General features: G+C 42.9%; 1 protein-coding gene and 1 long non-coding RNA gene across 3 annotated transcripts in view; one reads left to right on the top strand and one right to left on the bottom strand.

Annotated features, from left to right (window-relative positions):
- Window positions 1-15,514, bottom strand: part of LOC148126012 (uncharacterized) — a 38,248-nt gene extending 22,734 nt beyond the window's left edge. Inside the window, exons 1-2 of the long non-coding RNA XR_015742683.1 lie at window positions 15,445-15,514; window positions 6,303-6,400 (exon numbers count right to left, since the gene is read on the bottom strand). This is a non-coding gene — a long non-coding RNA (uncharacterized LOC148126012). The remainder of the gene's footprint in view (window positions 1-6,302; window positions 6,401-15,444) is intronic.
- Window positions 1,134-9,355, top strand: LOC113434224 (uncharacterized). Of its 2 annotated transcripts, none has more exons than XM_026697290.2 (3): window positions 1,134-1,268; window positions 4,740-4,797; window positions 8,127-9,355. In XM_026697290.2, the coding sequence occupies exons 1-3, from the start codon at window positions 1,134-1,136 to the stop codon at window positions 9,293-9,295; spliced, it is 1,362 nt and encodes a 453-aa protein (XP_026553075.1). In that variant the 3' UTR covers window positions 9,296-9,355. The 2 variants fall into 2 exon arrangements, with proteins under 2 accessions (XP_026553075.1, XP_087785086.1); XM_087928960.1 differs by having other exon boundaries at window positions 1,134-1,286.
- Window positions 15,515-17,906: the final 2,392 nt, after the last annotated feature.

The raw sequence follows: 17,906 nt of genomic DNA, 5'->3' as shown, positions 1-17,906 counted from the left end.
TGAATGGTCACTAAATGAATTGTAAGTCAAGGACTACCTGTATTTATAAGGCTGGTTTCATAGTTCATGACTGAATTATTTTAAAGAGGCCTACAGATTTGCTTGGGCACCAGAAACACCTTGGAATTAATGTTTAGTGTTTTGCAGTAATTTGCAGTGGTTTCTCAAGATGATTTAAATCTAGTTTAATATAGGCAGTCCATGGAATAATGCATTTTAAATCTTTTATCAATTGTACATTCACTATTTTACGTATTGAAATTTTATTTACCATCCACCATATCCTTTTTCTGCTGTCTTTATGTAGTCTCTCAATTTGTTTCTTAAATGTTTAATAAATGAAAAAAATGTTTAAAAGCACATACAGACAAATAACAGAAGAATTGTCGAAATCAGCAGAACCTATTTAAAGAGCTATTCTGGCAAAGGTCTAAAACTCAGCAGGAACGACAGTTGCTTTACATTTTTAGCATCTCCCATTAAAAAGGACTTCAGTCGGGGTGCTGGCTGGCTACAAATTCTGGAAATCTCTAGCCAAAATAATTGGAGCAGAATCAAAGGCCAGTGAAGAATGAGGCAGAGAATGGGACAGAATTATTGGAGAAGCCCTCATTTTCACTGTCCAAGAAGCGTTTTCTGGCATTTCAGGAGATAATAGCATCCCACTAGCTTTGGGGACAATAAAAATTCCATTTCTCCAGTATGATTTGGGAATAAATCAGTGAACATGCTTCCTCCTGACCTCAATGGTTCACATGATGGGGTTCTTGACTGAGTATGGGACGTTAACACAGCCACTACAGTTTAGCCTGATTTGAAAAGAAGGTCACAGTAGGTTGTCCACCAAACCCTAGGTTTCAAAGGCTTACATGGTATGACATCTATCCAATGGGTGAAGATCTCTTGTAGCTTTGTAGAAAACTTCTGATTGGCCCAACCAAGACAATTCTAGCTTGACTCACCAGTGAAGAAATGTCACAAAGGGCTTGTGCAGATGCTTGGACTTATCCATCCTTTGGAGATCCTCCACAGCTGCAGCTGGCGCTGTGGCTGCAGCTGGCAACACAGCCATGACAGGGAAGATGCTCTTCTGATTCTCAGCTTGCCTGTTTTTTGTTTCTCCCTTGCCAACCATGGCCATGCCAGGGGACAAGATGTACAACAGTTGCCTCCCTTTTGGTGAGACCCATCAGAAACTCTTAGCCACCATCCTGATTGTGTTGGGCCTTTTTGCTTTACTGGAATATGCCGTTAAACTGATTGCCTTGGTAAGCAAAATGAATCAGGTGGGTATTAACGCATGTCCTCACAAGCAGGATGGGCCACAGGGAATATTTGCCCTTCCAAGTTGTCGGCATTGGGTGAGCATCCCTGGGCATTAAGGCACTGAGGCTTCTATGAACTTCTCTACTGGACCTAAGAGCCTCTTCTGGATATAAGGCTTTTTGCTGAGATGCTTTTTCTCCAAGCAAATGATCGTAGTTAAAACAAGGCTTGTTCTTTCCTGGATGATAGTGGTGAAGGCGTGAATTAGGTCTAGGTTTGCAAGACAAGTCAACAGTGAGCACTTAAAATAATCAAGCTGCAGCATGTTACCACAATTTGGTTAATCCCAGAAAAAAAGTAAGTGGTCTCAACCTGACTGGTACTGGATCACTAGAGCAAGGGTGTCAAATCTGTGATGACACATTGTCATGTGTCGTATCACAACTTTTTCCCCCTTTGTTAATATGGGGCTGGGCGTGGCCAGCACATGACGCATCCAGCCCACAGGCTGCGAGTTTGATACCTCTGCACTAGAGGATCAGCACAGTTGACTATAACGGGGAGCTGAAGAAAGTTTTTGCAAAATGGCAATAAAAACTACTTCTAAATAGCTGCCAAGAAAGCAAAGGGGACTTGAAGTCCCAGGTTGACTGAACAAAGTTTTACTTTTTAAATAAACAATAAGAAGAAAAAAAGGGTTCTGCTAGGAAGCCCTCTTATAAAGGTTTTCCTTACAAAGAAAATCCTGAGGAATTGCCTCAGAATCAAAAGAAGTGGGACATAGGAGATACATACACAGATCCCCAATAATTCAATTTTCTAGAAAAGCAACTCAGGACTGACTACTAAGTTACCTATTATACTTTGCTTTCTCCTATGAGAGTCAGGGAATGTACATTTAATATTAGTGAGAGTATGTTAGCCTTTCCAACAATTACAAAAACACCATTCCTTTAACCCACAAAAAGCTTCTAACTCCTAACACAACAGGCTTCTATTCTCCAGCATTTTGGCCCTGCAAAAAATGTGAATATGAATTAAAGTAACAAAAAACAGACTCAGATAAAGGAGAGGAACATAAATGGACTGCTTTTATACAGCTGCCCAACTCAGAGACAAATAGCAGATCCAGGTAAAGGAGGAGAATATATACAGTATTTATTGATTTATTTATTGCAGGGATTTACACAGCCGCTGAACTCAAGAAGCATGGGCAGCATATAAAAAACATTAAGCAAGAAAAAAAATCCCAAAGCATATATCGTTTGTAAAAATAACTCAAATATGCAAAAATGACAAACTGACAGAACAGATTAAAACAACTGATGCTATAGGGCATGAGTGTCTAACCTTTTGACTTGCCTGGGCTACATCAAGTAAAGAGGAATGGTCTTGGGCCACATATAAAATACATAATATAGTTTTATAATATAAAATCACACAATAATATTAAAAGTTAGGATCTTGCGGGGTCACATTATCAGAGGTCCATGGCTGCATGTAGCCCGTGGGCTGTGGGTTGGCCGTGCCTGCTGTAAGGTATTCTATTGAACTAGACCCAAATGTCTGGGAAGGACCCCAGTCTTCCCCTCCTTGCTAAAGGCAGCATTTGAGAGAGAAGACAGTTCCATTGGAAGGTGACAATCACACAAAATGCACGTCACTTTGGTACCATGACAGGGCAACCCTTAAATGAAGAGACCAGCACCATGGCCTCCCCATGGGAATTTGGGGTGCAGGCAGATAATCTTGTGAACAGGTGATCCTCATAGTTATCCCAGTTCTGCATCATGGGAGGTTTAAGGTGATAACCAGCGCCTTGAATTGCATCCTATTGTAACGCAGCTCTCAGAGCAATCATGTTGGGGGGTGGGGGGAATGACCTATGTCCATAAGTACCCACATGAACCCCTGGAGGCTTCTAAATGATCTTCAAGAACAGCCCCCACATAGAGGGCACTGCAATAATCCAATCAGGAGGTAAAGAAAGCGTGAGTCACTATGAGCAAGGTCTCCTGATGTCACTTATTTGTAAAATTTATTACACAGCATAACTCTTATCCAGGCGTAACTGGACCCAGATTGAATTCCTCTTCCCCAAACTGCTGCCCTGACCTAATTCCAGGAGCCCTGCAGCTGTTGAAAAAACTAAAAGTAGAAATCCCAAAGGTGCTTTTTCCAGAGGCAACTGGACTTTTTGCTTTTTCTTTGAAGATGTTTTGCTTCTCATCCAAGAAGCTTCTTCAGCACTGAAGGTGTTTCTTGGATGAGAAGCGAAACATCTTCAAAGAAAAACCAGAAAGTCCAGTTGCCTCTGGAAAAAGCATCATTGGGACAACCATGACCTGGATGACTAAGAATCTCCATAGGCATAAAATAGAAATGTTGGAGAATCCAAATCTGATCTCCTGAATTCCTTATGTTTTGAAACTAGATAATGACTCTTGCTAATGACTCTTTTTGATAAGTAGGTTGTGAGAATGTTCATTCAGTAGGAAGATAGGAAATTTGGAATAGCCACTGATACTCAGAACAGTAGTGTGAAGGAGAGGGATAAACAGGCCAACTGCAAGTCATGCATTGGGTTTAAAAGGAAATATATATGAGCCATGGTGGTACAGTGGTTAGAGTGCAGTACTGCAAGCTACTTCTGCTGACTGCTGACTGACTGCCGACTGACTGCAATTTGGCAGTTCAAATCTTACCAGGCTCAAAGATGACTCAGCCTTTTATCCTTCCGAGGTAGGTAAAATGAGGACCCAGATTATTGTGGGCAATATGCTGACTCTGTAAAACCGCTTAGAGAGGGCTGTAAAGTGGTATATAAGTCTAAGTACTATTGCTAGTGCTATATACAGAGAGATATCCTGCCCCTGAACTATATTTCCAGTCATCCCTTCTTATACTGTTGGGGAAGCTGTAGCTATAGTTGAATCTAGCTGTATTCAACTAGCTGTAGTTGAATTCCCAGTAGCTGGATCCCTAGTCGTCCTCTGGGCAGTTCTGGATGTGGTAGTTGTGTCTATATGCAATGAGTAATGTCTTTATATCCCTACTGGTTACTTATACCCGTACCCAAAAGTATCTATATTTTGTCCTTTTTATTAGAAGATAATATTTGCTTTCCACCCAGGCAATGAATAGGAGGACGCCTTCAGGAATGTCCAATGAAAGCATGGAAAGCACCCTCTGCCATGCCACCCATAGACCAGCAAAATCCTGTTCCCTGGGCTGCCCATTCTTACTATTCCAGCTAATTCTCGTGTTATAATTGCAGGAGTTCTGGGCAGTCATCTAGATGTAAAATAACCACAGCATCATCTCGTATAGCTTGACTTAAGTTCTTCCAGTTTTACTCAAGAGCATCAGAAAACTTGGTTGGAGGCTCTGATGAGCAATGAACCATCCAAACTATTTCAGTATGCTAAGATACTTAATTTAATGCTATTTTTCTCTCTCTCTCTCTTCTTCAGTTGTGGATTACCTTTCCCCCATTCCTGAGGAAAATATATGATTCTTTCTTCAAGAAAGGTATTTTACAGATGCATAAAAAAGTAGGAGGGAAACAACCAAATTCCCCTTTCCAGCCAATTCTTTTCTCTTCAGCCTTCAAAAATCATCAGCTCAACTCACATATGACACAAAGTTGAGATGAGCTCTAGTTCTCTTTGCTTTAACATGCTGCACAAAACCACAAAGCCATAGCTTATTGAATAAAGCATTCAGTAAATGTGGCTTAATACAAGCTATACGCCTAGATTACAGAAAACTGGGATAATTCATAATCAAAAAAGATCCTAGTCAAAGAAACAGCGGAGCAGTGAAAAGTCTCAGTAAATTGTAACATCATTTTAACCATGGATAAAGCTAAGGAAAACCCAAGAAGAGGAGCCCTTGGTTCTTTGAGCTTGGCTGTTTTCTTGAAGACATTTCATTATCCAAAATGTTAATCAGAGCTAGTAGTCCAGCTGTCCACTATCCATTGCAAAATACTGAATGCTACAGAAAGGCCTCAACTATAGGTGATGTCAATGATCTGCAATTCTTTGTAGTTTTGGGAGCATTTAAAACTGCTAAACTTCCCAGAGGTCCAAGAAAACATCAGACAAAACATCATTCCACAGACCAGAAGACGAGAACAGGATCAACTTACAGCAGAGGACAGACCAGCCCTCAAAAACCTAAAAAAAGGGGCCAGACCATAATTATCCTACCAGTGAAAGCTGAACCAGACATCACAATATCTACAACAAGCAAAATAATTAAGACTACTATCACTGGCTCTGTTACCTAGTTTGGGTAATGAAACATCTGCAAGAAAGCAACCAAGCTCAGAGACAGCAGCCTCATTTCACTCCTGAGCTGAAAATATTCCCCTTTATTGAAAACCCAAAACTATCTCACCCTTGAACTGAAAACAAAATTGAGGCATCATGGGGAACTTGGCAGAAAACAATTGCCAACACACATTTGTGCCACCATTAGGTGTAATGCAGATATGGCATTCAGCAGGTCCTGACCAGTTCTGGAGAAATTTCTGGTAGCAAAAATTTTGAATAGTTCAGAGAACCGGCAAATCCCACCTCTGATTGGCCCCGCCCCCATCTATTCTCTGCCTCCCGAGTCCCAGCTGATCGGCTGGGTCTTCTTTTGTTGCCCTGCACTGGAGAATGGAGCTGGAAAGCAGGTTAGTGGGGTGGGGATGAAATGGAGATTTTACAGTATCCTTCCCCTGCCACGCCCACCAAGCCACACCATGCCCACAGAAACAGTAGTAAAAAAATTTGAATCCCACCACTGGTGTAATGCATTAGGGAAAATAACCTGAGGAGCCTTCTCTACTGTTGATATAAAGGGCTGTGTTGCTTGAAATGGCAATATATATATATATATATATGGCTGCTATCCTTATTGCTGATTCCTATCCTGCCTCTGCTTTGACTCATTGCTGAACTGTGCCATCCTGATTTTGTCTCTGCGTGTGATAAGCAGTAACTGGTTGATTCCTCGGGCTTTGCCCTTCTCCTCCTGCTTACGTGCGCCAATCATGGTGTTGCAGTAGAACAGAGGAAATGTGGCTGCAGGCCAGACCCTGTCATCTCCAGGCTCCCTTGTTGTGCCCCTTCACTCCATTCTGGATAAAGTTTGAAAGAGCAAGAAAAATAGGTCAGAGTAATGAAGGCGCTTATTCAGAATACTTCTATTCACACCCAAACACACAACAAATATAGGCAACAAATGCCAGAATCAGGGGTATTTTGGCAATGAGGGGTGGGGGCCAGGAGGGTTTGGACCTGTCATTTTCACTGTTACTATTTTAGCTATGTCCTAAAATGGTAAATGGTGTAGGTTTAAAGCACTTCGCACACAGCCAGCTGAACAATGTAATGCTACTAACATCATCAGTGCTTCTACTCTCTGGAAGTGGAATAATGGGGCAGATAAGGCTGGTCAGGGAGTGGGGGGAGCTCCCTCCCCCCATTAGCCTGAAAGAGTCAAGTTTAATTCCAACCCCACCCATAGTTGTTCATCTTGGACAATGATTGGTGACGAAGCGTAATAGATCACGCACAACGTCTATCTGAATAGGGGAAATAATTGTTCACCGCACAGCTAAGGATGGCATACAGCTGTCTCACGGAGAGAGACACGGAGAAGATTGGATAAGTTGCAGGGGACAAAGCCAGTAGGGGACAAAGTTTGACAACATTGGTGTTGTGCAGTGGTGGTATGCTACCGGTTCTGCCCGGTTCATCTGAACCGGTAGCAAAAATTCCTACCGGTTTGGCTGAACTGGTAGTGAAAAAAGCCTCCAACGATCAGCTGAGAGGAGAATCAGCCCTCCCAGCCAGCACTGCGCTTTTCTCTTCTTTCTCATCAGCTGATTGGTGCTGCAGGCCTCAGCTGGTGTGTGAAAGATGCGCGCGCGCACACATATTAGGTGCACACGCGTGATCACCAAACCAGAGGTGGAACAAGTAGGATCCCACTGCTGGTGTTGTGGTTAGGTGTAAATGGGAAATGGCCTTAAGATTAGATTGTGAACTAATTGTTAAGATCCACTTTTGCCCTTCTGATGCCTTGCAGATATTTAGACTACAATGCCCATCACATCCTAGCCAGCTGACTGGTTAGAACAACAAAAGGGGCACATGGGTGATTCAGAGAGAGTGAATAAGGAAGTATCTACATTGTACTTGCTAATTTCCAATAGTGGCTCACAGCCACTTTCCACAGTCAGCAATTAACCCCACAGCTAGGGGTCATCGGTATAGGAGGTGGCTTAGCACATGATCCCCCCCAGGTCCAGGGAGATCACTTTGCTGAGCCTATGGATCAATTGGGGGTTTGTTTCACGTTCTCTTCACTGCTCTTCCAGAGAATTCTAGGAAAGTGATCTTTCCTTTCCCACCTCATCTCACATTCATTGCTTCCATAATAGGCAAAATAATACAACTAGCTCTTGACTTTTGCTCAGTCAAGAATTCAATAAATTGTGAGTCCAAAGCACTGAATGCGCCAGAGCCCTATCAGGCTAGCTCTCAGAGATGCTGGGAGATGTAGGTCAGCAAGGATATTGCTGAATGACACCTCTAGCTGTCCCAAAGGTGCTTTTTCAAGAGGCAACTGGACTTTCTGGTTTTTCTTTGAAGACATTTTGCTTCTCATCCAAGAAGCTTCTTCAGCAAAAGAAAAGAAAAACCAGAAAGTCCAGTTGCTTCTTGAAAAAGCACCTTTGGGACAGCTATGACCTGGATGGCTGAGAATCTCCATAGACATACACGTCTAGCTGTGAGCCGCCTTTCCTGGTTTTCTTGCCCGTTTTCAAGGTTTTTAGGCTGCTTCTCCTTGGTTTGCAGGCAGTCGGCTGCTCAAAACCATGAAGATTCTCTCCAGCAGCAAGAGGCTATGGAAAGAATCGGCCCTTTTCAGGAGCCAGAGAAAGCCCTCAACTCTGCGCTTCCGTTGCATTGTAGATCCTGTGAAAGTGACTGTGAAAATCGGCAACCCTCATGAGTCCAAAGCCTTCTGCACTCAGCTGGGCAGGAAAAACAAGGCCTACTATTCTGGAGAATGGTCAAGCCACCATGATATGGATGACAAGAAAGCCAGTTGGCACAAGAACCAACAACTCCAGGACAGCCAAGGAAGCTCCCATCTGTCTGACCCCGAGACCCCCCAGCCAGCGTGTCCTGTGGGATCGGTTGCTTCCTGGGTTCGTTTCAGCTTCAGCTCACCAGTACGCACCCCTGACACAGTAAACAGTTCAGCCAACTATGGCGTTTTGGCAAGGAGCCACCAAAGGGCCACAGGTGATAAGCTGCAGAGTTCAGAAGTCACAGGAGGTAGTTCCCACGGCCAACGCTTCCTGACACGCTCAGTGGGCCTAAACACAGAGGGGCCTGCTCCCCACCACTTAGCTCAGCCCCATGAGCCCTTTCATCACCCAAACAGTGAGACCAATTTCATCCCCAGCCCAATCTTACCTGGTCCCCGGAGGGTGCTGTATTCTACCTTTGCTCCAGATACGGCATCTAGAACCCACCTTAATGCTGAGGAATATGTCTACCCACATTCTCCCAGAGTTCATCAGCCCCGCCTTGGCCTAGAGTGGCATCAGCACTTGCCAGCAGCACAGCAAGCAGAGGTCTATGTCTATCTGGTCAGTCCACCCCACCCTAGACTAGAACACCGTTCTGAGCAACCCAACCAAGCATTCCCAACCTCTCAGACCATCTCCAGGAAGGAAATGCTGGAGAACAGAATCTCCCTCAACCAGAGCAGGGGCGGCAGTAATCAAGGCCCTGCAGTCCAAGGGGGCAGCGATTCTAATAAGCCACGCAAGAGCATCTGGGAGAGAAAGCGCCAGAGAAGATCACTGCAGCCAACCTCAGACCATGAGAAATTAATAGGGAGCAACGGTGGAGTTAACCTCGGGGCCCATGAGCCGTTTTCTCATAGCCCATCTCTCTTGGTTGATAGAGGGAAGGAAAGTCTTGATGCAACTACACCCAATATTGCCAGCTGAAGATAAGATCCTTTTAGGCTCTGGAGATCAGGTGGAATTCTTGAGAAAGGAAGGAACAGCCTTTCCTGCTGCTTCCCTCAACGCTTTGGTACATATCTGGGGTCATTAAAATAAAGGCAAAGCACAAAGCACTTATGGAATCTGATTCATAAAGCACCATATTGGTGTGGCAAAGATACAGAACCTGTCCTATTGATAGGCTAATCCAAAATGACAGCCGAGATCCTCAGCAACTACGGTAGGTCCCAAAGGTGCTTCCCCCCCGCCGCCGCAAGAGGCAACTGCACATTGTTTTTCTTTGAAGACGTTTATCATCATCTGAAGACATCATCTATCTCTAGTCTACAACACAATCCTTTCAACAGTTCCAAGAAGGCTCCCACGCCCATTTGCACCACCCAGGTGACCTTGACACAAATAAACCTCCAAGTGGCCTTAACAACTTGACTAAAAGTAAAAGAATGCAAATGACCAGCTGTCTGCAAGGAGCATAATTCCTTCCATTTCCCTCCATCCAGTTAGAGCTGAAGAAGCTTCTTGGATGAGAAGTGAAAAGTCTTCTAGGAAAAAACAGAAAGTCCAGTTGCCTCTTGAAAAAAAGCACACTTGGGACAACCATGACTTGGATGACTGAGAATCTCCAGAGACATTCAGCAACTAGGTTCTTTGTTGAGGAAGTTATTTGAGGGAAAAGGGAGACTCTGAAGGCTTTAAAGACATAATCTCCTCTCCAACTTGTAAGGACATATGGAATCCTTCTGCATTAGGCTAACGGACAATCTAACTCAGGGGACTTCAAACTTGGCAAGTTTTAAGATTTGTGGACTTCAATACCCAGAATTCCTCCTCCAGTCATGTTAGCACAGGAATTCTGGGAGTTGAAGTCCACAAGTCTTAAACTTACCAGGTTTGAGGGCCCTTGATCTAACTCAACATTGTGTCTCACACTAGTGAACCAGATGCTTTCAGAAAGCTCATAAACCTAGTCAGAAGGGTTAAAAACCTCTCTTCCAGGGGTGCTTCTCTTCCAGGGGTGCTGGTGTTCCAGGAATGCCTATTTTTCCTTGTGATAAGAACAGTTGTCAAGATCAATAGCTACACGTAGCCCCATCTCACTTTGAACTCAGCAGATTCCACAACTTGACTGTAGAATTTTAACTTCTCTTTATTGATCCTACAACCATCCACAGTGCCAACAATCCTAACTTTGTGTGTGTGGAGGGGAATTATATCCACGTTTTCCACAGCATGGGCCATTTTGTCCTATCTGATGTAGAGCTGCTCTCATCACCAAATATAGGTGCTTTCTAATGGATATCACACATTGCTGGCATTCATAGTACCATTAGAGATGAAGGCCAGAACCAGAAAAGGAAATTCTATACCAGTGGTGGGTAACCTTTTTGGGCTCCTGTGCCAAAAATTGTGCACGCGCTTGCACGCTCACGTGCCAGCACCCAGAAAGCAATGCACCCCCCCATGTTCCATATGCATGCGCACACAATCTCTACACCCCCCCGCCACCCCCTTACCTGCACTGCACCTCACAGCTGATTTTCTGCCGGTTTGAGGACATTTTTAGCCTCCCAAAGGCTTGAGGAAGGCTTCTGCAAGCTTTGCAGGCCCCGTTTCATCACTTCGTGTTTTTCCGAAAATACCGGAAGTGATGAAACGGGACTAGTTTTCAGCCTACAAAGCTTGCGGAAGCCTTCCTCAAGCCTTTGGGAGGCTAAAAAAGGCCTCAAACCGGCCGAAAATAAGCTGTGAGGCACGCAGATACCCAGTGAGGCAAGCTTGCCTACAGCTCACATGCCGGCACAAATGGCTCTGCGTGCCACCTGTGGCACAAGTGCCATAGGTTTGCCATCACAGTTCTATACAGTAGTCTTGGTTTATCAGTTTTTGAATTTAGGAAAATACAGGTAGTCCTCCACTTACGACCACAATTGAGTCCAGAATTTATGTGGCTAAAAGGGGAGAAATGTATCAAGTGAGTTTTGTTCCATTTTACGACTTTTCTTGCCACATTTGTTCAGTGAAATCACTGCAGTTGTTAAATTAGTAACACGGTTAAATGAATCTGGCTTCCCCATTGACTTTGCTTCTCAAGGCGCAAAAGGGGATGGCATGAAACACCCCCCACCCACCCCCAGGAGACACAGCTACTGTCATAAATATAAACCGGCTAATAAGCATCTGAATGCAAATCACGTGACCATGGGGATGCTGCAACGGTCATAAGTGTGAAAAATGATGTTTTTCAGTGCCATTGTAACTTCCAACGGTCATTAAATGAACTGTTTTAAGTCGAGGACTACAAGTAACATACATTTCTGTTTAAAGATCTGCATGGAGAGGAGTCTCGATTGCCAGGTTAAAATTACCTAACTGAGCCATATATTCAGCTGTCAGAAGTTGGCAGTTGTAAAATGAGGTTTGGGGGATGAAGCCAAGGAGATTCTCAGCTGGATACTCAAGATAATTGTTCCTTCATAGTGGACTGGTGAAGTCACCTGCTTCCACCATTTTTTTTTTAACTATTACCATCTGGCAGACTGTACAGAATAATAAAAACAAGGACAAACAGGCTGAAAAACAGCTTCTATCCCAGGGCAGTAGCTGTTTTGAATTCTGCTGTATAGTGCAGTATTGGTGCAGTGTCAGGGGGATTCGGCTCAATGTGTGGAGGGTGAAGGATGTGTGTTTATTTTCATAGTCATAATGTGCACTGAAGATGGTGTTTGGATTTCGTTGTACGCGGTGCAATGACAATAAAGTAAACTAAACTAAAAATTAAGAAGGCCAGCAAGAAACCACAGAGGTCTCTGATTTTCAAATGAAGACCTCTCAAATTGCAGGAAACGTTATGGGTCCACTGTGAAATGGCCCTTGTTGGCATGTTCCCATTCAGGTAGTGAGACTTTGAGTTAGAATTATAAACTCCTGGTTTGTCATAATGCTATTACGCCAGCCCCCGACATACTCCCATACTCAAACTTCTATACTCATATTCTACTACACCTGTTCATCTGCCTTTTTTCTAGGTAAGTAGACATGCCCAACTAAGTAGTAGATTGCATCCAGCCATTATTTTTATTTATCCAGAAAGCTTCTGAAATTCACCTGGAGCTCCATGGGCTCCTTGGAAATGCAGACTGTTCTAGAGACTTTTTATTTTTTTTACATCTTTATCCCACCTTTCTTTTCATATACAGGTAGTCCTCGACTTACGATCACAATTAAGCCCCAAGTTTTTGTTGCTAAGTGAGACATTTAAGTGAATTAATTTTTGCCCCATTTTATGACCTTTCTTGCTGCAGTTGTTAAGTGAATCCCTGCAGTTGTGAAATTAGTAACATAGTTGTTAAGTGAAACTGGCTTCCCCTTTGACTTTGCTCGTCAGAAGAGGATCAAAACATCATTCCACACTGCAACCATCATAAATATGAGTCAGTCTGAATTTTGATCACGTGACTATAGGGATGCTGCAACAGCCATAAGTGTGAAAAACTGTCATAAGTCGTTTTTTTCAGTGTTGTTGTAACTTCGGTCACTAAGTGAACTGTTGTAAACCGAGGACTACCTGTATAATTCAAAGTGGTGAATAGACCTAATACTCCTTCCTCTGTTATTTCCCCACAGCAATCCAGTGAGATGAATTAAGTTGAGTGAGTGACTGGTTCAAATTCACCCAGATGGTTTTTCATGCTTGAGGTGAAACTTGAACTCAAAGGCTTCTAGGCCGGGATCTCAAACCACTACACCAAACTGACTCTCATTTTGCAGCATGCCAGCTTGTCAATTTGTTAATTTAAAGAAGTCAGAAAATAGCAAAGGAGAGGATCCAAGGGGGTCCAGGTACTGCAGGCTACTTCTGCTGCCTGCCGGCTGCCTGCAATTTGGCAGTTCGAATCTCACCAGGCTCGAGGTTGACTCAGCCTTCCATCCTTTCAAAGTGGGTAAAATGAGGACCCAGATTGTTGGGGACAATAGGCTGACTCTGTAAAACTGCTTAAAGAGGGCTGTAAAAACTCTATGAAGCAGTATATAAGTCTAAGTGCTATAGCTATACTGGGATGTCATATATAACCAGTCAGTTCTTCTGTATGTTCAGTATGTTTTATTTTTCCTAGTGTCTTTCCTCCACCTTTAAAGGACTTTAGTCTTTTCCAAGAATCTATAAGCTTCACACGTTAACAGACCCAAATTCTAACGCTAGATCTCTTTCCTAAAAAGGAATGTAAGACTATAATGATGTAATAATCCCAGGGGCAGCTGTTATGAACTCCACTACAAGATTTAGTGGGAAGAACATGAGATCGAGATGGAAGCTAGTCTCCAGGCTATGAGGCATTCTTGAAAAAAGGTACTCTAAATCCTCTTCAGTTTGAAGCAGCAGCCGCCATGCTGTATCCAAGGGGTTTCTCTTTTTGTCTCTGCTTTTCTAATTGCCTTGAATGCACTATGCCCTTTGAAATCTCAGTGCTGCTGCTATAAATAATGATGGGGGGAAATCTGGTTTGTGAACTAGAAAGAGAAAAAAAAAAGCATTAAAGAGATCTTAACTTGATTCAGCTATGCTGCTTCTGAAGAAACTGGTTCCTTCATCCAAACAGTCATATAAATCCCAGGAAGGCAGATTTAAAGGAAAAATTATAAAGATTTGCAGCCAAGTAAATTATAAGCACTCTCTTCTGCTGAGCACAAAATCCTAGATTTCTGCCACACAAACCATGCATTTTGCAGATGTATAAAACTAAGAACTACGTGGGTTTCACTTTTAGCCTGTCTCAAAAGTCTTTGGCAAGCAAACTATTTAGATCTCCAATAAAACATTGGAGTTTGTCCTTCCCATGGCAGAGGAGGAAAAAAATAAAGCTCCTTTCTATCAAGCTACATATTGACTCCTCCATGTTGGGATCTTGGCAAAATAGAGAAATATTTTATTCTGAGATTTTCCCATCCACCCAGGTCCTGTTTACCATGATGTCCCATATCCAAGTCCTAATCAAAGGTCCAAGTCCTGTGCCTATTTACTTAGGTTTCATCCATATTCCAGATCCCATAACAGCTAATTTCATAACATGCATAAGGGTGGGATCATCCCAGGCCTTCCAACTAGTTTTCTTGCTTGCAAATTAAGACTTTTTTTTTTAATAAGTCGTGCAAGGCAATAACTAACCAAAGCCTCCATATGAAGTTAGTTGATTAATTAGATGCCTTGCACGACTGTTTCATCAGTCTCTGGTAGCTGAAATCTTTCTTCAAGTTGGATAAAAGAAGTAAGTTTGAAAAGTATATCCCACAAACTAGTGCAAATGGTTCAAGGCAGTAAGCCATGTATCACACTAAGCCAAGGTTTCTTAATCATAGGTTTGAATTAAGTAAAAATGAGTTCACACAAACCGGAGTGCAAAAGCTGTAACTTACAAAAATGGCTGAACGAACAAAGCTAAAACTAAATGTGTATTCTGTTACTGGGTTAATACATCAGGCTAAGCCAAACAGCAGCTTGAGTTTACACAATCAACCACATCAGTTAGCAATGCTAAGTTTAGTTAGTGCTCAACTTTCTCCGGTTTTTTCCTAGCCAGGTGTGTGGACTTAGGTCATGATTACCTTGTGGTTTTAGAGCACAGTGTGAACCCAAAGAAAATTAAGAGGAAGTGCAATTCTCTTAAAATAATTTTGTTTTTTTCTTGGTGTTTGTGTGTTTCTTAAAGTTCACGTGATATACCATAATAAGTTTATAAATAATTTCGGTTCTTTAAATACCAGGCCCTGTAGGAAAAATACGTTTCGGGCAACTCCTTCCTTTCTCTCCTGCCTTTGTAATAATTAATAATTTAAAAGGCAAGTAAAAAGGGGATGGGAGGCAGAAGGCAGCCTCTCCTCGCGATCCCCGTCCCGCCAAAATCTCCCTTTGACCTTCTCCAAACGCCACCGTTCGCTTGCAAATGTTCGGCATCGCGATTTGCGCAAAAAATGTCCTCCCATCTTTCATCCACTTTTATTTTTTTAAAAAAAATGATTTCAAACAAAGTCTCTCCTAAGGCGGTTTCCACCGGCGGGCTTCTGGACAAAAAAACCAAAAACATTTGCCTTGCAAAAGATGCATTTCTTAATCAAATTAGGCGCTCCTTCCTCACCTCTTCTTCTCCCGCCTCCTTGCAAATTGCTCGGTTGATTTCTCCGCTTGCAAAGCGACGTTTCGTAATCGCGAAGGGGGAAAAAAAGAGAAAGGCCGCTCCCGCGGTGGCTGCTGGGGAATGTAGTTTCAGCGGAAGAGTCCGCACGCAACCGCTCAAATCGATTTCCGTTTTAAGCTGTAGATTGGGGAATGCCCCATTACTGTTCAGTGTGCGGGTTATCTGGCATGCATATAAAGCCAATTATCTTTTTTCCCCTGTTCACATAAACTCTTGTTCCACAAAAGGGGGCTCTTTTTCAACCTTATAAAATGTGTATCTGATCAAGGAGAGATTCAATGTAGAAATAGGGAGGAATTTTCTGACAGTGAGAACAATCAACCAATGGAAGAGATCGCTTTCAGAAGTTATGGGAGCTTCACCACTGGAAGCTTTCAAAGAAGACTTTGGACTGCCATCTGTCAGAAATGGTGTAGGGTCTTCTGCTTGTGGGGGTGGGGGCTGAAGAAGACCTACAAGATCCCTTCCAACTGTGTTAATCTGTTAAATCTGCGTAAACTACACGTGTCTTCTCAGGAGGTTCTCATGACCATTTCCTGCACCATCTGCTTAATCTATTTTGTGAAGTAGGCAAGGCTCAACTAGGACACAGGGCAACTTGGGGAGAATTGATGGGGGAATTGGCCAAATTCAGGGTTCAGGGTTTTTCTCCCGTTTCATTTTTTTTCCTTCCATTTTTTTCCTACATCAGTCCTATTTTAGAGCATACAGTTTGATTTACCAATGAACTTCAAGATTTAGTGATTCAACTTGGCCACCCCACTGAAACATGTCAGTGAAGTTTTTGTGTCTTCCAGGTGGAGTTGTCTAAAGTTGAGTGGTGGCAACCGAACTTTCCCTTTTTGGTTTGAAACATTTTGCTGTTTATTCGAGTAGCTTCTTCAGTCTGAGCAAGCTGGTTACCCTACGTAAATCCTTAATTTCCCATCTAATCTGAATAGGCTTTCTAGGAGAATAGGCAGAGAGTCATTAAGAGTCGTAGCTACTAAATCCTTTACCCTAGTGGGTGGGTTAGGTGTATCCTCCCTGGTGAACCTGTGGTCTTAATCTTCCTGGGGAATGATGAAAGAACAGCCTAAAAAATGGCAGACAGGTTGGCCTCCACCTCTATTGAGGGAAGAATTTTCCACTTTGGCATCAATGGTTTCAGGGTTTCTGAAGTTGCCCTGACCGAAGCCATCTCAACAACTTCAGGGTTGCCAAATGGATTCCTTTGTTCCTCACTTAAACCATCTATCTTTATCCAAAATATGAATGTTATTGTCCTCAAAAGAATGTCCCTTTCTTTTAAATGAAGGTACACTGTTGACTCTGGTCTGGTGGTGTTTCTACCCCAACTCACCTAGGAGAAAGGATTTAGGAGCAACTACTCTTAATGACTTTCCGCCTACTCACCTAATGGGCCTATTTAAATTAGGTGAGAAATGAAACCATCCTGGAGGAAATATAATGGAGTTCTCCTAACCAACTTGCTCAGACTGAAGAAGCTACTTGGATAAGCAGCAAAAAGTTTCAAACCAAAAAGAAAAGAAGTCCAGTTCTTATGACTCAACTACATCTGAATAAGGTGTTTTACACCTCAGACTAAGCCAATGTTTTCCCAACCTTGAGAGCTTTAAGATAGGTGGACCTCAATTCCCAGAATTTCCCAGCCAGCTTGAAGTCCACCCATTTTAAAGTCGCCAAGGATAACAAGATGCTGGCCGATACACAGCACTGCAGCTGCGAGGAACATACAGGTAGTCCTCAACTTACAACAGTTCATTTAATGATTGTTCAGTTACAGCAGCACTGAAAAAAGTGACTTACGACCATTTTTTACACTAACAACCCTTGCAGCATGTGCATGGTCAAAATTCAGATCCTTAGCAACTGACTCATATTTATGACAATGGCAGGGTCCAAGTATCATGCAATGATCCCCTTTTGCAATTTTTTTGACAAGCAGAGTCAATGGGAAAGCCAGACTCACTTAACAAACGTGCTACTAACTGAACCTCTGCAGTGATTCACAACAACTGTGGCAAAAAAGTCATAAAAAAAAAAACAGGACAAAACTCACTGAACAAATGCGTCACTTAGCAACAGAAATATTGAGCTCAATTGTAAGTCGAGGGCTACCTGTACTTAGCCAGAAACAATTTCCCCTCACCTTAGAGGAGATATCTAGCAACTGCCTTAGAAAGCCCATTTGAGGTTTCTGAGAATTCAAACGGGGAACAAGAGATGCCCGAGTCAGCCTGGGGAACCACACGGGGGGTGTAGGTCTGCTGTCTAAGTTGATTCCTTGAAGTCTGAAAGCATGCCGCTCCTATGCTGTTCTAAAAAGGATCCAAAAAGATTTTGACAAACTTGAACAATGGGCCTTATCCAACAAAATGAATTTCAATGTGGAGAAAAGC

This window comes from Pseudonaja textilis, chromosome 3 (genome assembly GCF_049901715.1).
Source record: "Pseudonaja textilis isolate UNSWEBS1 chromosome 3, rPseTex1.2, whole genome shotgun sequence".
Classification (NCBI taxonomy): Eukaryota; Metazoa; Chordata; class Lepidosauria; order Squamata; family Elapidae; genus Pseudonaja; species Pseudonaja textilis.
This window is presented reverse-complemented; position numbering and strand designations above follow the sequence as displayed.